Genomic DNA, 25,487 nt, shown 5'->3' on the forward strand with positions numbered 1-25,487 from the left:
TAAGATAAGGTTGACAAGTTAAGGAATTGAAACACTATAAAATCACATTAGGCAAAAAAACACCACCCTGAGAGAAGGCCACGTGTACATCAGTGGGCCCAGGTGGAATGGAAAAGAGTAATGCCCTTAAATGGGAGGCAGGGCACTGAAACAAATCAGGTGGGCGTCGTTTCGAACCAATGGAATCCTTTCCCACTAATGAGGCAAAAGAGCACGTCACTCCACTTACCATAGTGATAAGGGATATGTGTTGAACATTTACAGCATTAAATATTGAGATTGACTTTAAAAACATAACATACATTTTATTGACATTTGTGAACAGACAACGTAAACACATTGAGGGTGAATAAAAATACACCGAGTGCAGCATATTTGTTGAACAACATCTGCGGCAGAAGTTTCAGGAAACTGAGACAGGGAGGTGGGAGAAGAAGAGAGGGAGAGGTAGAAAGAATGGAAAAGGAGCAGACGATGATGGAAGGAGTGAGGAGTTGCGCATTATTTGAGAGACAATAACAGGGTGGAGTAAGTGAGAGATGAGATGAAAGGGAAACAGCACAAGCAGGAAGGAGAGAGCGCGAGACGGGGACTGAGCAGAGCGGGCCACACCAGGCGGGAAGGAGGAGGCGGGTGAGGGGGGGGTGGGAAGGAGAGAAAGGAGAGAAGAGAGAGAGCGAACGAGCGAGCGAGAGAGAGAGAATAAAAGACTGGAGAGAAAAGAAGACACACACTGAGCATATACATATACAATGGAGTATAGACTGAAAATGGTGAGAGGGCACCGCGAAGAATCCCGAAAGAGAGGGGGCGAAAGTGAAGCCTTACAAGACACTGGACACCAACAGGGAAGATTTGGATTTCAGGAGGAACCTTGGCCTTTGACCTCTGGCTCACAGGGAACCGACAGGGGTCCAGTTTCTTCCCAATGTTTTGAAGCAGCTGCAGCATTCCTCAAAAGGCAGAGGAGGGGCAGACAGCGGTAGGCAGGTCCGAAGAACACGGCAGAGGGGCAAGACGAGATGGGGCAGTGACAGCCAGGGCGAGGCGGACACAGATGGCGCTCATTCACTTCAGCACATGGGGGGCGGAAAGCAACCGAAACCAAGACGGAGGCACGACGTCAGGCGCGCCCTGACTAGCCTCAGAGTCCAACCTCTATGCGGCAATGTTCATTCTCAATGACGACACACGGAGGAGGCCGGCACGGAGGAGCATCACGAATGACCCAGTACAGAGCTGCAACCCCATTCCAGCAATGTTCAGCCTCGATAACAATAGGAGCAAATCATTAATGATAAGACATTGAAATGGCGGTCTTAGCAAAGCCCTGCTAAACAACCCTGGACTAAGAAAGGCGACGCAGCACAGTCCTGCTGGGCATGGGGCTGTGATATCATTCGGCCCAGCCCCGTGCAGCCAGGAATATTCTGAGAATGGGATGCAACCTCAGCCCAACTGTTCAACTTCTGTATCTATAGCCTTGAAAGGGGTTCAAACTCAGCCCAGCAGGTTTTAATCAAGTTAAGGACCCATGGTAGAAATGCATCTCCAGTGCAACCTTGTTCATACACATTAATGACCCCAAACGGAGGTGCCACCAGAGATACAGCAGGAGCAACACAGAGCTTACTGGGAAGCACGCTAGAGCAACACCGAGCCCCAGAGAACGGAGCTATTGCATGCCTGCACCTGTGGACACCGCTATGGCCATATAAAGCCCACAGGCTAAACAGCCTGAGCAATGCTTTGGTTATTGGGTGACACAACTAGGATGGGAAAACAAACAACGCTAAAGATCACATGCATGGTAACCCGGGCTAGAATAAGACCTCTCTGTGGCCTGAAATACCACTCAGAGGCAGCATGGGTAACACAAAATGGAAATGGATATTAATGGACAAAGATCACTTGGTGAGACAGATCTGCCAAACAAATGGGACTAGGACCTCACTTTTTCCAAATGGCACTGTTGGCACAATGATCTTCTCCAAGATCTTCTCAGTAATACAGGGCAACAACAAGTCTACCAGATGCATAGGCAACACATTTTAACTAAAAACCCTGTTGTCTCTTCCCCACCTCACAAATCCTGCAGTAGAAATTAACTAGGCAGTTGTTGTCTCATGTAAGATTTTTTGCATGTGCACCTAGGCCAGGCTGGAAATACAAATGCATTTTTTCATCCTTTTTGTACTGCAGCTACTTTGCATTTCCTGTCCTAGACACTATCCTAACATATATGGTTTTTGGACAGAAGATTTGACTTGTTCAGCCAGGTAGATCCCAGACCACGTGCACCTTAAGCCTGCTTGCTCAGGATGGGTGGTGTTCAAATGGAAATATACATGCCAACATATGGTGGGGGATATGTATAGGAGGCAACAATTGAAATACACAAGGTATGGAGAGAGAAAATGATCAGGTGGAAGGAAGGCATGGAAGGTGCAGGACATTAGGGGAGGGACCAGAGAAACAGGAAAGAAATAAATATGGCAATGGCAGGATACTGTACAGTCCAGGTAAAAGGTAGGGTGGCAGTCGAACACTAACTCCTCAAAAATGTAATCTTGAAAAAAGACACAAGCCCAGTCTATCGTTTGAGAAGGATGGAGCAGCTCCAGGGATCACACACAGGGAAGAAGCAGGAATTGCCTTAGATATCAAACTTGGATAGCTCACTCAATATTTGTCCTTCGAAAAACATTAAATAAAACAGTGTAACAACATTACAGGCATCGGACGCTTGTTTCACACAATGGAATCGAACTGAAGCAAAAGTCTTTTTTACTGCAGTATCATTAAAAGAGAGGATCATGTTTAGTAGCCTTCACAGTCTTGTTGGTGGAGCGCGTCTCTCTGGTTTTGAAGAGGACTCACTATAATTCGCTCTGTAGACTCACACATTTGTCTCATCTCTTGATGTCTAGCAGAAGGCAGTATGTCTGTGTTCACACATTGTGCAGTATCTTTGTAGAAAGGACTTGCCCTTCTCGGCCTTGCTAGAAGAGCCTCCATTTTGTCTCCCGCCATTCAGCCCCGCTCAGGAGCTGTGTCCCTTCTCACTGGAGAAGTTGTGTCCCGGGGTGGCCTGCTGTTAGTGATTGAGACTTGGAGGATCTTTGCAGTGTTCGCTGTAGATGTTGCATTTCTGTTCTCATACCAAGTAGGAGCTACAATTGAGGATTGGCTGAGTCAGTTCTCTGTGAGGAACTGTTGGTCTCCTTTCACACGGTGGACTCTCTCTTTGTGGACTCAGGCCTGATATATTCATTTTTGGGGGATTCTTCCTTTGTGGACTTTTGCCTTGTGGACTGGGATTTCTGGCAACTATAGAGCCATCGGATGACTCGTGCATTCCGCTCAATGATGGAGACTGGTGTTCGGGTTCGGCCAAGTGGCCCCTCCTCTTCTGAGGAGGTCTCTTCCAACGCACTGTTTCGAGAATGGGCACTACGCTTTGACTCCCAGCTGCTTATTGAACTAGCTTCATCTTGCTCCAGCAAAGGGGACATGTTCTCCTTCCTGAGAAGATCTGGCTCATCCATGCCACAGGCATAAAAAAAATGGTCCTCCTCCGAGGGGCTGAGGGGCCGCTCCTGGGGATTCACACACCGAGAACCTTCAAGTGCTTCTGGTTGGGGAGGCAGATGCTTGGAAGGCAGAGATGAATGAGAGCGACCCCGATCTCCACATCCTAGGACACAATAATGTTCAGAGTTTGTGAACCGTGGAGTGAGAGCTGGAGACTGCGGACTTGGAAAATCGACCTTGAGGAATGGGGGAGCCACCCTTTGGGCCCTTGGGCTGCCGCAAGACGCGATGGGAGACGATGCTCTGGCCCCGTCCATCAGGATCCAATTAATGGGGGTTGACTGAGAGGAAGGGTCCACCAGGGTGTCACTTCTCCTTTCCCTCATGGGACTCTGGAAGAGCCTCCGCACCAGGCTGAGGCCTCTGGCGTTCTCCTTGTTAACAGACTTGCAGTCCCGCTGCTGTCGGTACATGACGAGCGAATCAGGCCTCATCTGGCGCCGCCCACTGCTCCGCCGCACCACAGCACCCAGTCGGGAAGATGTGGCCTTAGATGGGCTTGTAGCACAGTGTGCTCCTGGTTCAGACCATACAGAGAGCAGTTTCCTGGTGCAGGATGGTGTTGTGGCCAAGGCTGGGTCCTGCCTGCTGTCGATCACCTGCTGCGTTTTTACATACTTGGCCTTGTCGGCTTCCAGGCGCTCCACGGCACTGGGGCTCCGGGCTCTGCTCCCACCATCTAGCTGTCTGCGCAGATATTCCGGTCCCCTATTCAACAGTCCAAGGGGAGAACTTGAGCCTGCAAGAGGGACCGGCCTCAGCATGGCTACCAGCCCTTGGGGCTCCGACTGCCAACGTTGAGTGAAACAGAGGGAAGAGGGTATCCCAGAGCAGAAGACAAATTTAGGGGCTTCTTATACAATTCTGGAGAAGCACAGGAGCCCTGGTCTGGCTGAGGAAACACTTGACTCATGGATGCAGCTAGGTCTTCATTGCAAGTCCTCTTTTACGTTCACCATTCGTGGCGCAGTGATGTCCTTGCAGTAGTGGTGCTTCTCATGAGATGGTTTTCATGTAGCACTGACACATGCTGGAGCACCAGGCAGGTTTGTATCCGCAGGCTTAATTCCAGTCCTTCTTAACAAGATTGAAATGAAGTGGGGAGGGTTGCAGGGTGGATTGAAGCTGGTTCTTGAAGACCATGATGTTGCTTAAGGACTTCCAATGGACGTGAAATCTGCTGCCTGGGGATATGTAATGAAAGGGTTTGAAGAAATAGCAGATCTGAAGAAAGCTGGATGTCAGTCTGCAGAGAGGTAGTCCATCTTTCATGAACTGTGGCCCTGCAGACAGCCTTGTAGAAGAGCTGCCAGTCCCATTGAAAGGGGCAAGATGTGGTGCGACTGGAGCACTCCAGGTCAGTCACCTGGGGGTGGAAAGCGTTCTTTGGGTCCTGCTGTGTGGCAGATTCGAAATGTGTTCACGCCACCAACAGCACGTGCAGAGTATCCACTGGTACTCTAAAAAGTAAACAAAGAATGATCAGAATTACTGCAAAGACTTCTAGGAACTGTACTCCCACCCACAAAGTTCTAGGAACTGAAAGGCAAATCATAAACTTTTTGAAACTGGCATGTTCTAGAATTACATTTGAAAATCGCACTACTATCCAGAGGGTTTATGGAAGCATGCTAATGTGCTGCATGCCATTATATGCATAACTTAGCAAATGATTTCTTAAAAGGAAGTGTCATAATGCGTATATGTTGTTCTTCCATTATTATTTTTAGTCACTTTATTAAGGTATGAAGTAATCACAAGTGCCGCAAACCATTTTGGGGTGAACCATTCATCAGGGGGTGGGGTGATATGTGCGCGGCTCAATACGAGGCAGTGGGAGGGAGTTCCTCTCTGTCAGTTCAATTATCTTCATTTTCAGCCCCTCTAGGGCAGGGGCACAGCAAGGCCCAAGCTTTTAGGGAGGGGGGTAATATTTTGAGGGGTTGGGGGCGAAGCCATCATCAAAGTCAGAGTTACAATTACTGTTAGGGTCTCACTCCACTGGTAAATGTTTGATTTGAATACTCAATTTGATGCAGAATTTTGTGCTTCAGCTTCTGGGACTATCACTGGCAAAATGTGATTTATAATGTGATTTATAATCACATTGAGGGCAGTTGAATAGGGCTTAAACATCTTTTCAAGATTTTTGGGATAACCTGGCTTTTATCAGCACACAATACATTTACAGTATTCGAGAATGGGATGTTAGTACAAAGATAATGGTCTTGTTGTTGGGGACAAGGTGCCTCATGACCGGGCTCTCAAACCCATGGAATGCAGACAATGTACATCCTGGTAGTACGCGGTAACCTAATGTTCCAGTGGTCATGAAATATTCTTGATTTTGATATGCTTAGTGCCTCAAAAAATCTTAAATGCAATCCCCGTTTGAAAAGCTGTTGGCTGTAGAACAACACAAAGCACATATACCGAGCACAAGGTTAGAGTATATATAGTTCCCCCTGAGCAAAGAATAGATATTCATGAATAGTGGCAGCTACAAAATAGAAATTAGTCGTAGTAGCTGGGAACAATAACTCATCTACAAGTTAATTCTTTGAAATGTTTACACATGGTTTACTGATGGAACTGTGAGAGTATTTCAGTAGGATTTTTTTTCCAAGGTGAAAGGATCAGGCAGTATCGGAAAAGCTGTACCCTGTGCTACAGGTAGACCGTCATTTACTTTGCTCCACCTTCAGGTTGCTAGAAGAGGAAAAAGTGGCTCTTATCCTCTGTTAAGTTGGGTTCCCCTGATGATCCCCCCTTAACCAGCTGTGCTCCAATCCCTTGCTCATGCACTGCCATGAAAGATTACTGAACTGTTTCGACTCATACTTTACATCTTTCTGGTATGGTGTAGGCCTCATACAAGCAAGATGCATTCACCACATTACTGACAAACATGTAATTTGGAATCATGGTACATAACAAGAAAATTCTCTCCGATTCCACTTCTACCAGGCTTAGGAACATTTTTTAGAAAAGCTGGGAGATGAACAACTGTGAATGGTTCGAAAAGAAGAAAACCTATTGGATAACTAACCTATTGGATAACTAACAAATGGTGGTTGTTGTCATGAATGGTAGGAGGGAGAATGGACTGTAGTTGAAGTATGGGTCAGTGGATGGTGTTTTGAGCAGGGGCATGATGACGGCTTGTTTCCATGTGTCTGGGTATGTGGCTGAGCTGATTGAGGCATTGAGGATGGGTGTTAGTGCTTCACTGATCAGAAGTGGTGGGGGCAAGGGTCAGGAGGAGGCCCCAAGTGGATGGTCTTCGTGTTATCAGTGATTTTGATGGTGTTGATGACAGTCCAAGAGGTCAGGGTTTGTCAATCAGCTGTGGTGGGAAGTTGAGATGTGACAGTGCTGTGGTCTGGTTGAGGGTCAATGTTGCTGTATATGGGGGTGATTTTGTTACTGAAGAAATCCAAGATCTTTTTGCAACGGTCTTGTGAAGGGGTGATATTGTCTGAGGTTGCAGAAGGCGCTGGGAAATCTTTGAAATATTGCTTCGAAAGTATGATCTGCAATTGGTTTAGATCCTTTCTGATGGGTCTCTCTCAATTGTTGAGGTAGGCTACCTCTTGGTTGCTATGTGATGTGATTAACTGTGGTGTGCTGCAAGGCTCCTTCTTTTCTTTGATGCCATTTATTCTCTGCATTCTACCTCTGCTACATCTTAGCTACTCATTTGGATGCAAACCATTTTCTATATATAGATGACACATTGATCATGGTTCAGCTGAACCAAAAAGCACCAGATCATTGACCCAAGTTTAATGATAGTTTGGCTACTGTCCAGCAACTTCCTAACCAGTAACACCGACAAGCAGAAGTTCTAACTTCTCAGTGGAGATACTTTGCCAGAGCAACTACTTGCTGCCTTCTTCCATGGGTGACCCACAAATCCCTGTGGCAAAGGACAAATCAATTAGTGTGATTCCTCATGAAAATCTGTTCCTTAGCCCCTAATATTTCCTCAGTTGCTAACCCCTGCTTTGTGTTACTAAAGGCACATACGAAAAGTCTACCATTCCTTGCAAGTGATTCTTGCGCTACAGTTATGCTCATGCTTTAGATCGAGGTTGGCTACTTTTATTCCCTGAATTAAGGCCCCCCCAGCAGCCCAAAGTGCCAGGCCCGAGAAAATTCTGAAATATATGGCAAGACTGGTCACTAAACTAAAGAAAAATGATCATGGGATGTTTTGAAAGTGTAGTCTTCATTGGCTGTCTATGAACCAAAGAATCAGGTTTAAGACTCTCTGCCTTACTCATAAAATCTGCTACAATAAAATGTAATCTTGGATCATTCCCTTCTTATGGTTCCCGGGATAAATAAACCTTGCAGTGGGGGGTGGCCATTCTGCTTTGAGGACCCTGTTTTGGAATGAACCTCAGTTCTCCTTCAGATGAATCAAACATTATCTGGCCTTTCAGAAATCAATCAAACCTCTCCTGTTTAAATATTGGAGGGAGGCATTGGCCATTTCCCATCCTCTCTGTAATGCTTGCTTTTGTACCAAAGGTTTAGGTTGTTTAAATGTCAAATGTTTCTATAGTGGACATCTTGAGTGAGGTGTATGAGTTTAGAACAATATGATGAAAGCAAGGTCAGGCGGCAAGTGCCGCTACGCATAAGAATAGCGTGTGTTGTGAGGGTGCTGTGTGTGCAGCTAAATATCAACTTTTGCTTAAAACAGAGACCACGTGTATAGATGCATAGTGTCCACCCGTTGGAGACAAAGTAAAATCACCAGGGAAATATTTTGCAGAGGGACATTGCACTTTTGCCGTAGTGGCAATTTGTGGAGGAAGCGTATCTGTAAATGAGACACTTTTTCTAACATGCTAACATTGACATGTCAGGCATATTTGAGTAGTGCACATTCACCCTCAGTACCTCTGTTGGTACAACAGATGTTAATTGTGCAAGTTACTGGTACTCATTTTGTCAACTTCCGATGGATGAAAATCTGAGTGGTTCAATAAGGATTTGAACCCGTGGCTATGGCATTGGAGGAGATACATTATCTCGTTCAGCTTTCATGAACAGTTTTTGTGGTCTCTGTGTTACAAGCATCAGATTATTCAATTTCTTTGATATAACACCTATACGTTGAGTCTTATGCAACAGTTGCTGTGGCAGAAGTTGACCTTTTTAGTGCTAAATATAGCTAATTTGTATACTCTGCTCACACCAACAAGAAACTTCTCTTAACATTTCTGTGCTAATGTCATATTTATTATTTACTTTCGAAGGCAAACTTGTTCTCCATTAGTTACTGTGTTATCTTTTTACACTCCAGAGTGAGCTTACGTTTCTGGTTTTGGTTGCACGCGGAGCGTGCGGGGCACCCGTGCTGGGTGTTTTGTCTTTCATCCCCCTTGCAACTGCATGCACGGAGACTGACCAGGTCTAGAGTGGGGCGCAGGAGGCACATAAAGTAATGCGAAATAAACGAAGCTTCGTCAAGCTTTTAGGGACTATGGAGGGCCGCAGGCAGGGCTTTAAGTGGGGTGAAAAAAATGTGGGGCCAATGTAATGAAGTGCGCGGCTTAAAACATGTAAGCAAAACATCTGGGTTTAGCATACTGTGCCGCCCGACTTGTATTTTGCTGTTTCTGTCATTGCATTCAGATATGATACAAAAAGTAACATACCTACAACAGGTCAGGACTATTGACTTTGTCAATGGTTGTTAGTTGCATAAGAAATAAGCAGCAACTGTGGCTTGTATATACTATTGAAAAAGCTTCCACTTAAAGCCCTGGTGATACCAGGACAATGTTGCTGCTCCAGAGTTTCAAAAATAGAAGGGACATCCAGAGAGAAAATTACTCTCTTCAAAGGATTTCCCTCCCTCTAGATTGCTCACCTTGCATGACGTCATGCCGTAACTCCTCCACTCGGGAGAAGTGAGCAGTGTGAGCACGCACACAACCATGTGCCTGCGGTCACTGCAGTCCGCGGAAAAAAACGGACGCCTGTGCCAGGACTCAAAACAGAGCCCGGTAGAGCCCGTTTCGAGGCCCCCTTTAAAAAAACTGCTGGTGCTCAGCACGGTGAGACCCAGCCCACTTAAAGCCCTGGCCGCCGGAATACTTCAGTTGAGGCTGGCCTCCAGTCTGGCGGCCCAGCCCTCGGAGACTGACTGGAGGGTGTGGGGAGGGTCTGGAGGGGAAAGGCCTGCTCGGGGGCATCTACCCAATTCCACTCCAAGGAGAAGAGAGACTAAGAACATCTGCACGGGGTTCTGCTCAGCCTGCAGATTTTAAATAGAATGGACATGAAAGCTAAGAAAAGAAGATATTTGTACACTCACCTCCTTGGTCTATTTGGATTCTCCTGTGAAGTGGATCTGACGTTCCCCTTCTAAGACTCCTCAATGGGCTGCCTGACACAAGCTACACTATGAAGGATTCACCCTGAGGGGCACTGAGGCATGCCTCTGAGGGTGAGAGGCATGCCTATGGGGGCTACATCCCTTGGTCCGGCTTTCAGGTGCTCCTGCAGATAAGTGCCCCTTCTCTCACTTTGCTGCCACCAGTCCCAAAGCCCCAGGGTCCTTATAGTTGGCGGATGGGATGATCTTCTGGCCGCCTGCCACAGCCAACTCCCCCACCACACCACTTCCACCCCCAACACACACACACCATGAAGGTGCTCGCCACTAGACCTTTCCAAGTCTAGTATTTCTGTTCCAGCAGCACTCCGGCTCCACAGACATTCTCGCCGCCCTACCCCGGATGACCCTTCGCAGGCAGGATGTTCTGGAGAATTCTGTGTAGGCACAAAATGAATGGTGTGAGGCATGGGAAGGAAGGGCCGGGAGCCTTCCTGCAGTCTCCAAAAGCAGCTAGAGCAGGAAAGCTGCCGGCGACAGTCTTCCTGAGATCTGTGAGCTGCGCCCCTCCAACACCCCCCTGGGAGTGGAGGCATACTGACTTCTAACCTCACACAGTTGGCTAAAGCACGTCAACAATCTTAATGGTCCTGTGTGTATTTATCAGAATCCCCTCACTGCAAATTATCATTTTCTGTTTAAACACGGCATTTAGTCTCCAACATATTTTCATATCAAGGAATCTCCCTTTGCTGATAAAACATTGTATTTTGGTCCCAAACCATTCACATTTCACTGGTTTGGCCGCTTGGAGCCCTGCACCCTCTGGATACAGAGTTCTGGTGGTGATGTGCCTCCGCCTTGCCAACCTTCCCAGGTCCACGTCCCTAGCTTCTCCAGTCCTAGCTTTTCTCTTTGCACTCTTGAACTTGTAGTCCTGGTTTTATAATGGAATAAACAAAACCACATGTCCCAGAATGCAAAGACATAGCTTGACTGGAGCAGCTAGTCATACATGCACCTGGGAAAATTGACAGCTATAGTTGAGCTGCACCAATGGGAACCATTGTCTCACAATGAACAATGTCACACACCAAAATGACTGTCAGTCACAACTTTGTGCATCACCTGAGGTAGCATCTCCTGCTTATGTTCTCTGCCCATATTTATGTACAGCAACTCTCTTCCAATGGTCACAGTTATTAATGTACACCGTCTCTCTCCCAGTAGCCACTTTTGGGGCAGGAATGTACCCTGCATATGAGCAAATGTATTTGCCTGCCCTGAGTGCTCAACTGTGTGTATCTGGTATCCTTAAGTTTTTATTTTGGCCCTGCCATCTAAGCGTGTGCTCTGAGGCTTAGGCCTGTTCCTAGCCGTGAAAGGTCCTGGACTTGTCCTGTGACCTGGAAAGGTGTACTAAGCATACTCTAATTTACAACAGATGGCGACTGTCCCCTTCAGTAGCTATAGTACATATATGGTGGTGGTGCAAGCCTATCATATTTTAAAGATCAGTGGTGTGAACACACTTTCATCTGGATCACTAGAGAGGGGCAGTCTGGTCAATGCATGTAAAGTTCTGCTTTTATGCGCTTGCCATACTTTTGTGCTAACATCCTGCATGCATGTTAAGCTGGTTAGTGTGTGTAGCCTATGTGTTACATGTATGATTTGAGGGTGAGCAACAGTAATGCATTCATTCTGGATGCTCCTAGTCTGGCCTAGCACAAAATGGAAGGTGAGGACACTGCTCCTAGACAGCGGGAGTGGATTACTCACTACGGGGAGGAGACCTAGACACTTAAATGAAGAGAGTGGAGTCAGGGCTCCTTTAGATGTTCTGCGAGTCTTTGGTTGGCAAGGGACTGCTGAGCAGTGTTCCTGATCGCGGCCATTTGGCGAGTGGTAGGGGCCTGGGGCAGGATGCAGAATTTTGGGTGAAAAGTAAGGAAGACTTTAGGTGAGGCTTGCCCTTATGTTTTTCCCCCGATGACTACATCCGTTGGACTGATGAAAGCTGGGTGCAGAAGCATCACACCGCTTTGTGCCTCTGTTGTGGTTGCTGCAGGCTTGAGACTATGCTGCTGTGAGAAGCATCACTCAGAGGCTGAATGAGGAGAACACCTTTGAAAGGACACCTAAAGGACGAACCAACCCAAACTGGTTCTACAGTTTGAGACAGTGGATCCACATCTCCAGTTTGCCAATTGTGAATAAGTTGGGATCCAAACAACCCCACTTTGTTCTGAACAGCCTGTGCAGGGCCTGTGCATCTGCTAAACTGCTGCCTGGACCGTGTGGGGCAGCAACTGCCAAGATAACATAGACCCATGCAGAGCCACATTGACTGAAGCATTAAAGGCAGTGTATAGGGCAAGGCCAGCTGTTCAGATGGCCCTGCCACCTATTGACAGTCTTACTGGGACTGCATAATGTCAGGGCTGCGGGTCTCCAGAGCACAGCAGCAAAGTAAAGGCAGAGCAGGCGCTATGGAGGCAGCTCTGTGCCCAGTGCCGAATAAGCTCAACTGATGGCTGCCAGTGTGCCAGGGATCCCCTGAGTGCCCGCGCACCATCGGAGTGCTGAGCAGCACTAAAACTCCCAGGATAAGACCACAAAGACTTGAGACTGAGCGCACGTATACATTTGAGCGTGGGTGAAACTGCATGTGAGCCTTAGTCGAGGAACTCCTGAAGTGACCTTAGAGAGAGGGGGAGCCCAGAGGCAGGCGAGTGAGTGAGTGAGCCTGGGAAAGGCAGAACAGAGAGGGACTGGGGTGGCTGCAGGGCTTCCAAACTACATTGAAACTGATATGCTGATGATGAGACCTGCAGTGTGTAATAATGACTGACCTGGTTATTAAAATACTTTCTTACAAAGATAAGCACTGGGATGGACATTAACTTCTTTTTATCTGTTGATTGGTTGTTGAGATCTCAGCTCGAGCACCCCCACACTACCTGCTCACACTCCCAAGTTTTAAGAGCTGTAGTAGGACCGGCCTCGGACAACAGAGGGAGGCAAGTTCAACCCCCACGGAAGAGGCCCAGTAGCCCCTGCCTGCCCCTTGCCGCCCCCTCCCCCCAAAAAAAATGGTTTCTGGTGGTCAATATTCATTTACACCACCTTTCTCCCAATGGTCACTGGTCCTAATGATGTACACTGCGTCTCTCCGCTGGTCACTCTCCCTAATCATGTTTACTATCGCTCTTTGATGGTCAAAATCGCTCATACATCACCAATAGATAATTCCTTTCCTTCTGGTATCATGCCTCAATTTTCTGTGATCACCATCCCATATCATTGGACTATCCGTTATACATCACCTAAAGACTCAGTCTCTCACCATTGGGTACCGTCGCTCATTTTACCAGTTGTCACCATCCCTCACCACTGGGCACGGTCTCTTATACATCACTAATGGTCACCATCGCTCACCACAGGGGACTGGCCCTCACACATCACCAATAGTCCCAAGGGCTCACAGCTGGGCACTGAAGCACATCCATCAAAAAAGGTCAACCTAGGAAGGGCCACTGGACTTATGCAATTTTGTGGCTGCTGCGTTAGTATGTATTTGCTACATGTACGCTATTTTGGCATCTGCAGTGCGCCCGAACTTGAAGTACATCCACTTCAACTTCTTCCCTATTCTTAACCCACGTGGTTCCAGGACAGACCACTATCGGGCTGCACGCCAAAAAAAATTGAATTTGGATTAACTTTCAAACTTACGCTACATACAAGGAGTGCACTTGACTCTTCTCTTCGTATCTTTACCCATGTCTCTTACCAAGTGGCACCCATGATCAACGAGGAACAAATAACATTACGAACATCACATTAAGAACTACTACCTATCCTTTTGTTACGGCAGTTGGAGAAACAGCATGTTGGACTTTGAATTGTAACAATCATATTACATTTCATTTGAAAGCTTATTTTACATCGGCGTTTCTAACTTCAACGTTCTGATTGACATGATTTACATCACCTTAGGGAGGGCGGGGTATACGAAAAGCTGATCATTTATAAACAAGGCTAAAGGAAAGTGAGATTGTTTGTTTAACGCAATGCTGTGAACACTGGCGGGGTAAATGTGGATCGATATATGGCACTATGGGAGTTGTAGTGAGGTGAAATCAGTCCTACTAACTATGCAGTTCCTTCTTGGTTAACATAAGGGGGGAGGAGCCCCGACAAGCACCAGCTAAAAGCCAGGATGTTACGTGATAGAGTAAAGAAAACAATTTTGGAAACGGGAGCCCGTTACAAAAAAGACTGAAGGTACGAAGGAAGGAGACACGTTTGTAGAAAAACCTAGCCGTATATCTCAATTTTAGCTCGAAGATAGTTAAATGGGGAACAGTAATGCCTCAACAACAATGCTGTTTAATGTGTTCAGAGAAATGTGTGGGGGGACGTTGGCTTTGTTTAGGTGAAAGGTTGTAACGCTTCATACAGCACGTAGCGGGAAACAGGTTAATCAGAAATGCAATGATGTAATGTTTTAAATATGGTTGGGCCATAACAATACCTAACAGTTATGTTTGCTTCAAACTTTTAGTGATCCCCTGAAGAAGGGCTATAAATTAAGCCCGAAATGCATTGAGACAAAGAAGAATCGCTAAAGATTTGTTTTAAAGTATGGGCATGCGACAGCAAGAGGCTTGAGCACAGCTGCCGTGTAGAAGCACTGATACTTTTTACGGTCTACTATGTAACATACACAATTGAAGAAACAACTTGAATAATTTATAATAAAGGATTACATTTTGAACAAATTGCGGACTTTTGATACGCTATTTTGGCATCTGCAGTGCGCCCGAACTTGAAGTACAGCCACTTCAACTTCTTCCCTTTGCTACATGTACTACATAATCCATCGTCTGCTGCCTAATTTGTAGATGTAAACCACGACAAAAAGATGCTTCTAGCTCAAAAGGATCAAAAGTTACTAATACTAAAAACGTGGCTACATGTTTCTGTGCAGTGCAAGACCCGACGCATAGGTTGACCGGTCCTCTTTCTATTGCTTATTGCTGTATTTAGGTGTCAGACTGGTTTTAATGAGTATTTAGGTGTCAGACTGGTTTTAATGAGGTGAAACGTGTGACTAGAGTGTGCTAACGTGCAAAAATAATGAGGGGACATCCTTTTCTTGTCGCATAATTGAGTAACTGCTCCCGCATAATTCCAGTGGTCCTCACATCGGTGGCCAGCATTACTTGCCCATGATCGCAGTTGACCGCTAAATGGTTGCTCCTGCCTACTTAAGTCATCGGGCACCGACCACCACCCACTGATATACAGTAACAGCTTCATTTGGTGACGAGCACCGTCCCCCGCCAGCCATTGCTTAGTACCGATGGGGTCTGTGTAAGAGGAGTGAAATACATGGCTGTGTTCACAGCAGCTGGGTTACATCTCACACAGGCGCTTGGTCTGTTTTCCCAGAATGTTTGTTTTCACAGAATAACACTAGCTGGGAGCAACAAGTGACTGCTGCGAGGCGCTGGGATCAGCTGAGCGCCTGCCTCCGGCAGAGACGCTCTGCATTTGATCCTAGATTTATGCAATCCGGGCGCCTGGTCAGGTGAGGGGGCAGAGGTCACCGGCCCAGCGTGACCTATACAGAAGTTTCATGATCCACCAGTCAGAAGGGCTTCTGTTCTCCCTGGCCACGGGCATGTTAATGCGGACTGAAGCAGCGCTAATGGAGACGTGGTGGTAGGGGGTCAAAGGGGACAGTGAGGGCACGCAACTGCAGCTTAGAGGGGGTGGGGACGCGACTGAAGAGAGGTTTAAATGACAAAAACAGATGATTTATTTCTATCTATTGAGGATCAAAAGGAGCGCAGTTGCACAGTCCCTGCCACCCTGCCCCTTTCCGGCGTAGTCAATGATTAATCAGTGGGCAGGGCACCATCGTATCACAGACACATGCCCTCCTCCTGTAACACACAATCTCAAGTCTCCCCTCACCCCAGCTCTGTGGGGCGCCTCTCCCCAATGCCTCCTCCCTCCCCTGACCTCCGCGGCCCAGAATCCACCGCACACACGCCCTGCCTAAACACAGGGCGCCTCGCTGGGACAGATAGGCGCTAATTCTAGTTCCAAAAGCAGGGCTGGCAGAGACCAACAATACACCAAAATACACACTGCTAAAAACAGCTCCACGAGGCCCGGGCCTGGCCGACCTCCCACCAGAGCCACAAGAGCAGGGCTTAATTACCAGGAGCACAGCGACGCCACAGACGGAGGCTTGGTGAGGGGTAGGTGGGTGTGGCTAAAAGTGCTCCTTTGATTTTATTTTATATTTGCAACAAGGTCTCTACTAACCTTAGGTGAGATAGATAGAGAGGGCACCCGATTCCCTGAAGAGTTATTTTTCGGGGGGGGGGGGGGGGGGAGCGCGCGGAAATTGGGCTGCTCTAATACTAGTCAAGTGACCACGGGTAAGATGCTAAATTAACTATCACCGAGCGAAACTTTGCTGCGTGTGACCTTCTTAGACCTGGCGTTTTTGCATGTCGAACTCCCCGCACACATACACATGAGAAAGTGAAACTACAAGTCCCAGTATTCTTAGCGATGCTGGCTAAAAACCCAGGGCCTCGCACAGGACATTGGGACCGTTGGCTGCTCAGTTCTTTGGAGATGGCTCACCCCAAGTCAATTTCTAACGCTCTCACTTTACTTTAAAATCACACACAAGACAGCACAATCGCACGTCACCAGGTTTATAAATAGTTCTATGTAAACTTAACTTCCTTTTCCGCTGGCAGATTATCATTTGACAAATGATAACTAGCATTCTGTGAGTCACGGTTATAGTTTGTTTCAAAATGATCTAAAAGGACAAAAAAACACGCACACACACCAGTGTTGTGTATAAAGTTCAGAGGCACATACATGGAGGTGCGCGTAGAGAGACAGTCAAACACAGGTGAGCCCTCGTTACTACAATCCCCGACCATCGCTCACAACCCCAACCCATCCAGCAATCACCTCAGACCCCCAGATAACATATGTGCAAAATCCCGCCGTGCCTATAAGCGCCCCTATGCGAGCTCTCCCCTAACGTTGCAGTTACGAGAGCGTGGACTTACCGTGGCAGACAGCAGACCCTCTCATCCCTCGAGTTCAGAGACACTGCTCGCGAGCCGTGCGTGCAGCGCAAGGAACTCTGAGCCGCGCGCGCGGCAGCTCCGTCCAGGCAGCAGCTCTGAGGGAAATCTCCTCTTCCGCCACTCCTAACCCCTCCCTTCCCGTGTCACTGAGGCAAGCAGGAGGTCCGAAACAAGAACACCAGCTCTGGTAACTCATGGACAGGCACTCATGATTCCTGGGGCATGATTTACGAGTCGAGGCGCTATTTATCACCCCTGATATAACGCTGCGAACGCGATGGTATTTATCGGTTGTGATAAATAACATCTATTATTAGTTTATGTGGAATAACATTCGGATTTTGGTGTTTAACGTACCAAACGCAACATCCATTCTCTCTGTTAAATGCAGATTTTCCACAGTTTTAATGTAAAGAAAATCATGATTTTATTAAAAAAGGCACGGAGGCTAATATTATGCATACCCTTTTATTACCGCCCAAACACAGCAGCAACAATATCTTAGAATTAGAATATAACCAAAATTCTAGAACTTTAGAACATGTATAAGTCCCTATGACCAGCAGCCATCTTCCTCTTTTGTGACTGCGAAAAAACAATAAATAATAAAAAAGTTCCAAAAATTCCACCGTCACCAAATCTTCTCAAACTTCAACTTCTATCTTCCAATCTCGAACTCCTTCATCATCTTCATCTTCTTCTTTATCCTTTAAAAACAAAACAAACTAATCAATCACAGGGCGGGCACAGCGGAGGGATAATATTAGCCTCCGTGCCTTTTTTAATAAAATCATGATTTTCTTTACATTAAAACTGTGGAAAATCTGCATTTTATGTCAAAGGCCCGGAGGCCAACATTATGCATGTTCAAAGTTCCTCCAAAACCTTATCCAAAACATTTTTCACAGGCTTAAAGTAAAACTTCCTGAAAGTAGAATCATTTGACCAATCTGCAGCCTTCAAAATGCCACCCAAACTAAACCCTTTCACGAATGCCTTACTAGCCATAGCCCCCCTAACTGAATGAGAACCAAAAACACCAATATCCACCCCAGACTTGACCATCACATTTCTTATCCATCTTGCCAAAGTAGGGGTTGACACAGCCTTAAACGGCTTAACGTATGAGATCAACAATTGCTCACAATCTCCTCTCCTAAACGCACATGTTCTCCTCTCATACTCCTTCAAGCATCTAACCACACACAAAGAACTTTCACCCTCTAAATAAGGGTAAAAAATCGTCCTAGACATAGTCTTAGTCCTTTTCTTTAATTCAAAACATACTCCCTCAGGCTGATAAAACCTTGAGTTAACATCCAAAGCTCTAACATCAGATACTCTCCTAAAAGAGACCAAACATAAAAGCATCGTCATCTTCCATGTTAAAAACTTTAGATCCAAATCAACATTCCTACCCCAACTTTCAAGCTCTCTCAACACCAAAGAAACATCCCAAAGAGAATCGTACCTCGACTTAGGTGGATTAACCAACCTTACACTCTTAACCAATCTCCTGACCAACGCATGCTGTCCCACTGGAACTCCATCTTCCAAAACATGTCCTGCTGAAATAGCAGATCTACTCAAATTCACAGAATTATACGCCAAACCACCACAAAAAAGAACAGATAAATAATTCGCCACCTCTACCACAGGTGCCGAAACGGGATCCAAACCCCTCTCAACACACCAACCATTCCACTTTCTCCAAGCTGATCCATACACCCTAGATGTTCCCTTAGACCATGACTTTGACACAAGCTCCTCAGCCTCCTTTGATAAACCCTGCATTTGCCAAATCCTCCTGAAATCAACCATGCCATCAACTTCAACTGCCCCGAAACCACAAGGTCGTGAAAATTTCCCTGAACATCCTCCAAAATCTCCTTGCAATCTGGCAGAATTACTGGATCCTCCACCAACAAATCCATTACATCCGGAAACCATACTTGCGTCCTCCAAAAAGGAGTTATCAGAACCAACTCCACCTCCTCTCTTCTGACCTTGTTCAGAACTCTCTGAATCATTGAAAATGGGGGAAACGCATAACTTCTTCCCCCTTCCCAACTTTGCAGGAAAGCATCCACTCCCTTCGCTTCTGGATCCGGCCTCCAACTGTAAAACTCCTTCAACTGAGCATTCAACCTGTCCGCAAACAGATCCACATACAAAGGCCCCCACATCTCTTCCAGACTTAAAAATACCTCTCTCTTCAACCTCCAACTGCTCGCATCCCTCAGGTATCTTGAACACCAGTCCGCTTCTACGTTGCTCAACCCTGGTATATATTGAGCCTGCACCACAATCTCCCTTTCCAGACAAAACTTCCAAAACTCCTTCGCTAGTTCTGCCAATCCTCTCGAACGCGGGCCGCCCATCTTGTTTACATACTGAACCGCAGACAGATTGTCCATCTTCAGGAGCACACAGCACTTCATCTTGTCCTTCACAAAGCTCTTTATTGCGAACGAACCCGCCAACAACTCCAAACAATTTATGTGTAAATGTCCTTCCTCTCTCGACCAAAGACCCCCTGTTGAAATCTCTCCACACCGAGCCCCCCAACCATTCAGACTCGCATCCGATTCTATCTCCACTTCTGGCATCATACCAAAAATCGCCCGACCGTTCCAAGCTTCCAGACTCGACAGCCACCACTCCAATTCCTCCTGCGATTCCTGATTCAACACAACTCTCTGTGAATACCTGACATCTTTCCTCAAATAATGTGCTTTCAGCCTCTGCAAAGCACGATAATTTAGGGGAGCTGGGAATATAGCTTGAATTGAAGAAGACAGAAGACCCAACAGACGTGCCAATTGCCTCAAAGTTATCCAATCCGCAGATTTCATTCTCCGTACCTCCTTCCTGATCTTTTTCACCTTCTCCATAGGCAATTTCAACACACAATCCAAGGTCTGAATCTTGAAACCTAAAAACGTCATCTCCTGACACGGAATCATACAAGACTTCTCCTTGTTCACAATGAAACCCAAATCCTCTATTACTTTCACCGCAAACTCCGTTTGTTCCTTCGCCAACACACTCTCTTCTGCCATTATCAAAATATCGTCTAGATATATTATCAGACGAATCCCTCTTGACCTCAACCAAGCCGCAATCGGTCTCATCACTTTGGTGAAACACCAAGGAGCTGACGTCAAACCGAAAGGGAGACTTTTGAACCTCCAGCGCCTCCCTAACCACCGGAACTGAAGATAATCTCTTTGTTCCTTGCACATCGGGATTGTTAAATAAGCATCCTTTAAGTCTAGTCTCGTCAACCAATCCCCTTTCCTCAACAAGTCTCTCAGCATATGTATCCCCTCCATTTTGAAATGGTTGTAAACCACCCAATCGTTCAACTCCTTCAAATTGATTACTGGTCTCATCTTTTTGTCTTTTTTCTCCACGAGAAACAAATTGCTTACGAAACAACCTCGCACTTCCCTTGCATCCTCTATCGCTCCTTTTCTCTCCAACTCTAACACCTCCTTTGTTACCAAATTTTCCATCTCCTCCGAAAACCTTAACACCTTGGGAACCCTTTCCTGTACTGGAACACTGATAAAGTCTATCCTGTACCCAGTTACAGTCTCCAAAACCCATGGATCCTGTGTTATTTCTTGCCATCTGGAAACAAATTGGGCTAGTCTGCCGCCCAATCTTACTTCCATAAAAAAAGGGTCTGGAAAGAAACTTACCTGAGACTCCTCTTGGTCTCCTATCTGATCTTGTTCCTCTTCCTCTCCCCCTCTGTCTTTGAGGGAAGAAACTTCCTTGATTGGTTCTCTGATAACCATATCCTCCTGAATTACCATATCCAAATCCATTTCCATAACTTGCACCATAGGGTCTGTTACCTCTACTATAAAATCCTCTGGTAACTCCATTACCTCGGCCGGGGAACCGACCCCTTGATCTCCCGGCCCATCCAAAAACACGCCTAATGTCCTTTTGAGCTTTCTGAATTGAATTGAAAGTACCTACGTACTTAGCCATATCTTTTACAAAGTCATCTCCGAACAGCAGCCCATCGCTCTGTTCACCCAACTCCTTGCCAGCCAAATCTGCAAGCTTTGGATCTATCTTAAACAAGATACTTTTTCTCCTTTCCAGGCAGAGTGCTGCATTCGCATTTCCCAACAAGCAAACTGCACGTTGAACCCATTGACGCATTTCGCTCACGTCAATTCCGGTATTATTACTGTGTGCTTCCTCGCACAAATCAAATATCTTTGTTAAGGGTCCCAGAATATCAAGCATTCTATCTTGACATCCCTTCAATCCTTTGTCTAGCCCCCTTCTCGGGTCTCTTCCCCCTCTGTTATTTAAAAAGGTTAACATCCTTGGATCTAATTCAGGAGTAAAGGCCACTTTACTACCCAAAGTAGGTCTTGGGCACTCTGACCGTAGCCGAGTTCTTATTTCTTTCGGCATCTCCCTTCTGATCCAATGTCTTATGTACTTGGCAACATGTTCAATAGGGGACCATTGTGGAGATAGTGGATGTTGTATCAATAATGGATCAAACATTTGATCTCCTTGTGGATCAACAAATTCCTCAAACTCCAATTTAATTTCCTCATCCACTCTCCTTCTCTTAACCTTAAATTCTTCCCCATCAGAATCATCCAAACTAGAGCTGCACGTAATCTCCACATCCCCACTAGTCGAACTGTCATCACATGCCACAGTAATATGTCCTTTCTTCTGTGCCTTTATAGCACCCACTTTTGCCTTTATAGCATTCTCTTTCTGCACTCTATTTTCCTTTTCTTTTGATGGTTTCCCTTTAACCACATTCTTTTTCTTTTCCTTCTTTTTTGTTCCTCCAGAGGAAGTCCCTGCCATCTCTTCAACTTCTTCAGATGTAAAGAAACCATCTTCCCCACCAGATCTCTGAGTATTCTCACCTTCTTTTACTCTTTTTGCTATTGTGCTCTCTATTTTCTTTTCCATAGAGGCACTAAATTCTCCAAACATTTTTTCCATAAATTCCTTCATTCTATCCTCCATACATAAATCCTCTTTCTCCATCTTATCTTTCTTCTAAAAAAATATTCTTCTTAAATAATCACTACTAGAATACCAAACTCCTCAAATATAATCTCTAAATATTCTCCACATAAAATCGTTTTCCTACTCTAAAACCACAATAAACCGGCACCTCTCCTGAACTCACGAACTCTGACTGAAACTGACGATCAGCCGACAATAAAAAACAAACCCCTAAACATGGCCGGTCACGTTCAATCCTAAAACCTAGACGTTTCCCAAACACTTAAAATGGCCGCCGCACGTTACGCACGTACGGTGGCCTCTCTGTTCCACAATACCTTTCCTCTTAACCTCCGTGCTCGAGATCTCTCACATAACGAGCAACATTCTGCCTTCGCTCTCGTGTCTGCTCTCGCGCTTAGAATCTATCACAGAAACAGACGCGCACAGCGAGTGCTCGAGACCGTACGCTTATCAACTGCCAATTGAAAATTACGGCGGTAATCCGCAATAGTATTTTTAACAAATATTCCATTACTAAACTACATGCGTTTAACGATATTACGTTCCTTGTCCTAAATTTAACAGAATTTAGTTAATTTCACTCATTAGATTATAAAGTCTTTTCAAACGAAAGATTTTTAAATATCATCTTAATTATCATCTTAAATATCATCTCATACTCTCTTACTCAATCACACTCATTCTTAATTTAATGCTAAATAAACAAACTTATCAAATTAATTCAAGAACTCGAACTGAGTACTTATCTTATGTTCGAGCAGCAACAAAAGAGGAAGATGGCTGCTGGTCATAGGGACTTATACATGTTCTAAAGTTCTAGAATTTTGGTTATATTCTAATTCTAAGATATTGTTGCTGCTGTGTTTGGGCGGTAATAAAAGGGTATGCATAATGTTGGCCTCCGGGCCTTTGACATAAAATTTTGGCAGGTTTGACTTGCTCAAATGCAATGAATTTTGGGTTATTTAACATAACATAAAACCAATCCGTTATATAAAACCAAACTTGTAATTCCTACTTGTGCTTAAACCAAGTAGTGCCCTGTCCCCTACCAAAGTGGCGGGGCAGGCCAGAGGAGAGTAAGTGGGGGAAATCGTGGTGGGACCAGGGGGATTAAAATAAAACGATAATAAAAAGGGTATAAAACCCGTTTTATTTGAGGGTGGTGAGCTCCACTGCCTTAATAGCGGGCCGCCACTGCTTAAATCTCTTTATGCATGGGACAGAATTTAAGAAGCCACTCGCAATTAGGCCCAAAGTGTAGCCACTGGTACTCCAGACTACAGCACAGCCAGTGGCGCGGTTGACCACAAGCCACAAGTACTCCTGACTCAAGAACAGCTCCCTTGTCTCAAAGCCAAGTCACTACCACTGCCGGCTTCAAACACAGACACTCTGGTCTCCATGCTCACTTTTAACACTCGTCAGTCTCAGTATACCGAGCTAAACGGCACTGGCTGCCAGTTTATCAGCAAATTAGGAATAATGCTCTGTCCCTAACACATCAAGCCGTCCACAACATGGAACACAGGTACACAAGGGACCGCACCAAGGCTTACTGCCCTGGGAGGCTGCTGCGATCAAGCTCTACAAAACGGTACAAAAGGGGGTACAAAAGCTCAGCTGGTTTTATCGTCTCACCTCGCTTTCGGAAGCTGCGGAGGGGAGGCGCTTCTTTCACAGTTATAGCAGCGAATCTGTGGAACAAGCTCCCTGGTCGCCTCAAATGGATAGCTGAAGAAGGAACATTTAAAAGGGAATTGAATACAGTTTTGTTCAGAGGTTAGCAGTGAATTATGGTTTCTATCCCCGGATTGTCTAATTTGGGGCACACCTAATTTCACCCAAATCATAGGCACTCGTGACTCTAGAACCGCTAATCTGAATTCAAACCAAGACACCAGCACTCTCGACTCCAGAAAAGCTAGCCCTGACTTGAAGCCAAGCCACACTTAATCATGACTTCAGAGCAGGTAGGCCTGACTCTAAGAACAGGTATAGACACTCCTGGCTTCAAGCATAGGCACCTCTCATTAAGGAGCTGCGGGTATGCTGGTGCGGTGGTGGTACTGGCCGTATTGGGGGAAGGGGCACTAAGGGCCGTGGGGGTGATAACAAATGTAAAAAACGTACCTGCAGTCGTCTCTGTTGCGCTCTTCTGCTCCTCTTCACCTCTTCAGGAAGGCACAGGCTCCCAGAATGCTCTGCAGCCAATCCTGAAGCTGCACTTGCACAGAGAGTAGCTTCAGAATTGGTCTGATCACCCTTGATTTGCACTCCGGAGCAGACTGTGAGTCTGTACCTGCTCTCTCTAACCCAGCTGCATTCCTGGGTTGGAGAGAGCTTTCCCTGCGCATGATGGTTTGGCTGGCATTGCTGCAAAATCAACCCCCTTATAACAAAACCGGCCCATCCCTCCAGCCTCCTGGGCAAATGCCCGCGGCCCACTATGGCCAGTCCAGCCCTGGTTTCATGTGACAACCTGATGGTGTTGCAGTATAGAACTGCATAGAAACATAGACTGCAATCTCATAGACTGAGTATTGCAGCCTATGTTTGCTTCATTGAGCCAATTAGACTAACAAGTTCAAGTTCAAGTTCAGAGATTTGTATAGCGCACTACTCACCCAGAGGGTCTCAAGGCGCTTGGGGGGGGGGTATATTACTTATCGAACACACAACTGCTAGCAACATTTTGTAGTTTAAAAGTCTAGGACAGGTAAGTGGAGGTGGCCACCCAACACATGTAGTTCTGACTCGAATCGCAGGCATTCCTGACTTCAGTAAACTAGCCTGGCACCAACTAAAGGACTGCAGACTCCAGTAAAGTTAGTCCTGACATCCAGCATAAGCCCTCCTGTTTCCTGTACTGCTAGCCCCGCATCAAGTTCAGCCAGTTCAACCTTAAGCTTAGGCTCTCCAATAGAGTAAGTCCCGACTCCAAGCATAGGCACTCCTGACTCCAATACAGTTAGTATTGTCCCCAATGTAGGCTTTTTTGGCTCAAGTGCAGTCTCTACTGGTGCCAAGAACAGCAGAAGACACTCTTGACTTGAACACAGCGAGTCCTGACTTCAACGGAATGCACTCCTGACTCCATGTGCAGGCAGTCTTGACTCCAGTACAATTAGTCCTTAGTCCAAACACAGATGCTCCATGTCAGAAACCCTTTCAGAGGGCAACAGAGGGCTATGATGTTTTCCTCAGTTTTTCATTAGTCTAATGTTGCAAAAAGGTTTAATTTGTGTAGAAATAAATTCTTATTAGTAAAAAGAACCCCTAACAATGTTGGTATGTTTTACATTCTGAATTTGTGCTTCTCCTGACCAAGCGTTCTTAAACTATACTGCATATCAATATGGATGACATGTGAC

The 25,487-nt window shown here is 46.0% G+C and overlaps 1 protein-coding gene across 2 annotated transcripts; it reads right to left on the reverse strand.

The window, feature by feature from the left end:
• Positions 1-282: 282 nt before the first annotated feature.
• Positions 283-23,832, reverse strand: FAM110D (family with sequence similarity 110 member D). Of its 2 annotated transcripts, none has more exons than XM_078682680.1 (2): positions 23,755-23,832; positions 283-5,054 (listed from the first exon to the last, which is right to left on the reverse strand). In XM_078682680.1, exon 2 carries the CDS (start codon positions 4,356-4,358, stop codon positions 3,228-3,230), a length of 1,131 nt encoding a protein of 376 aa, XP_078538806.1. In that variant the 5' UTR covers positions 4,359-5,054; positions 23,755-23,832; the 3' UTR covers positions 283-3,227. The 2 variants fall into 2 exon arrangements, with proteins under 2 accessions (XP_078538806.1, XP_078538805.1); XM_078682679.1 differs by lacking the exon at positions 23,755-23,832 and adding an exon at positions 17,065-17,289.
• Between the last annotated feature and the right edge of the window lie 1,655 nt (positions 23,833-25,487).

The sequence above is a fragment of the Lissotriton helveticus genome, chromosome 3_1, assembly GCF_964261635.1.
Source record: "Lissotriton helveticus chromosome 3_1, aLisHel1.1, whole genome shotgun sequence".
Taxonomy (NCBI): Eukaryota; Metazoa; Chordata; class Amphibia; order Caudata; family Salamandridae; genus Lissotriton; species Lissotriton helveticus.

Excerpts from the sequence above, each read along its gene's own strand:
- FAM110D (XM_078682680.1), bottom strand. The coding sequence starts at position 4,358 with ATGCTGAGGCCGGTCCCTCTTGCAGGCTCAAGTTCTCCCCTTGGACTG.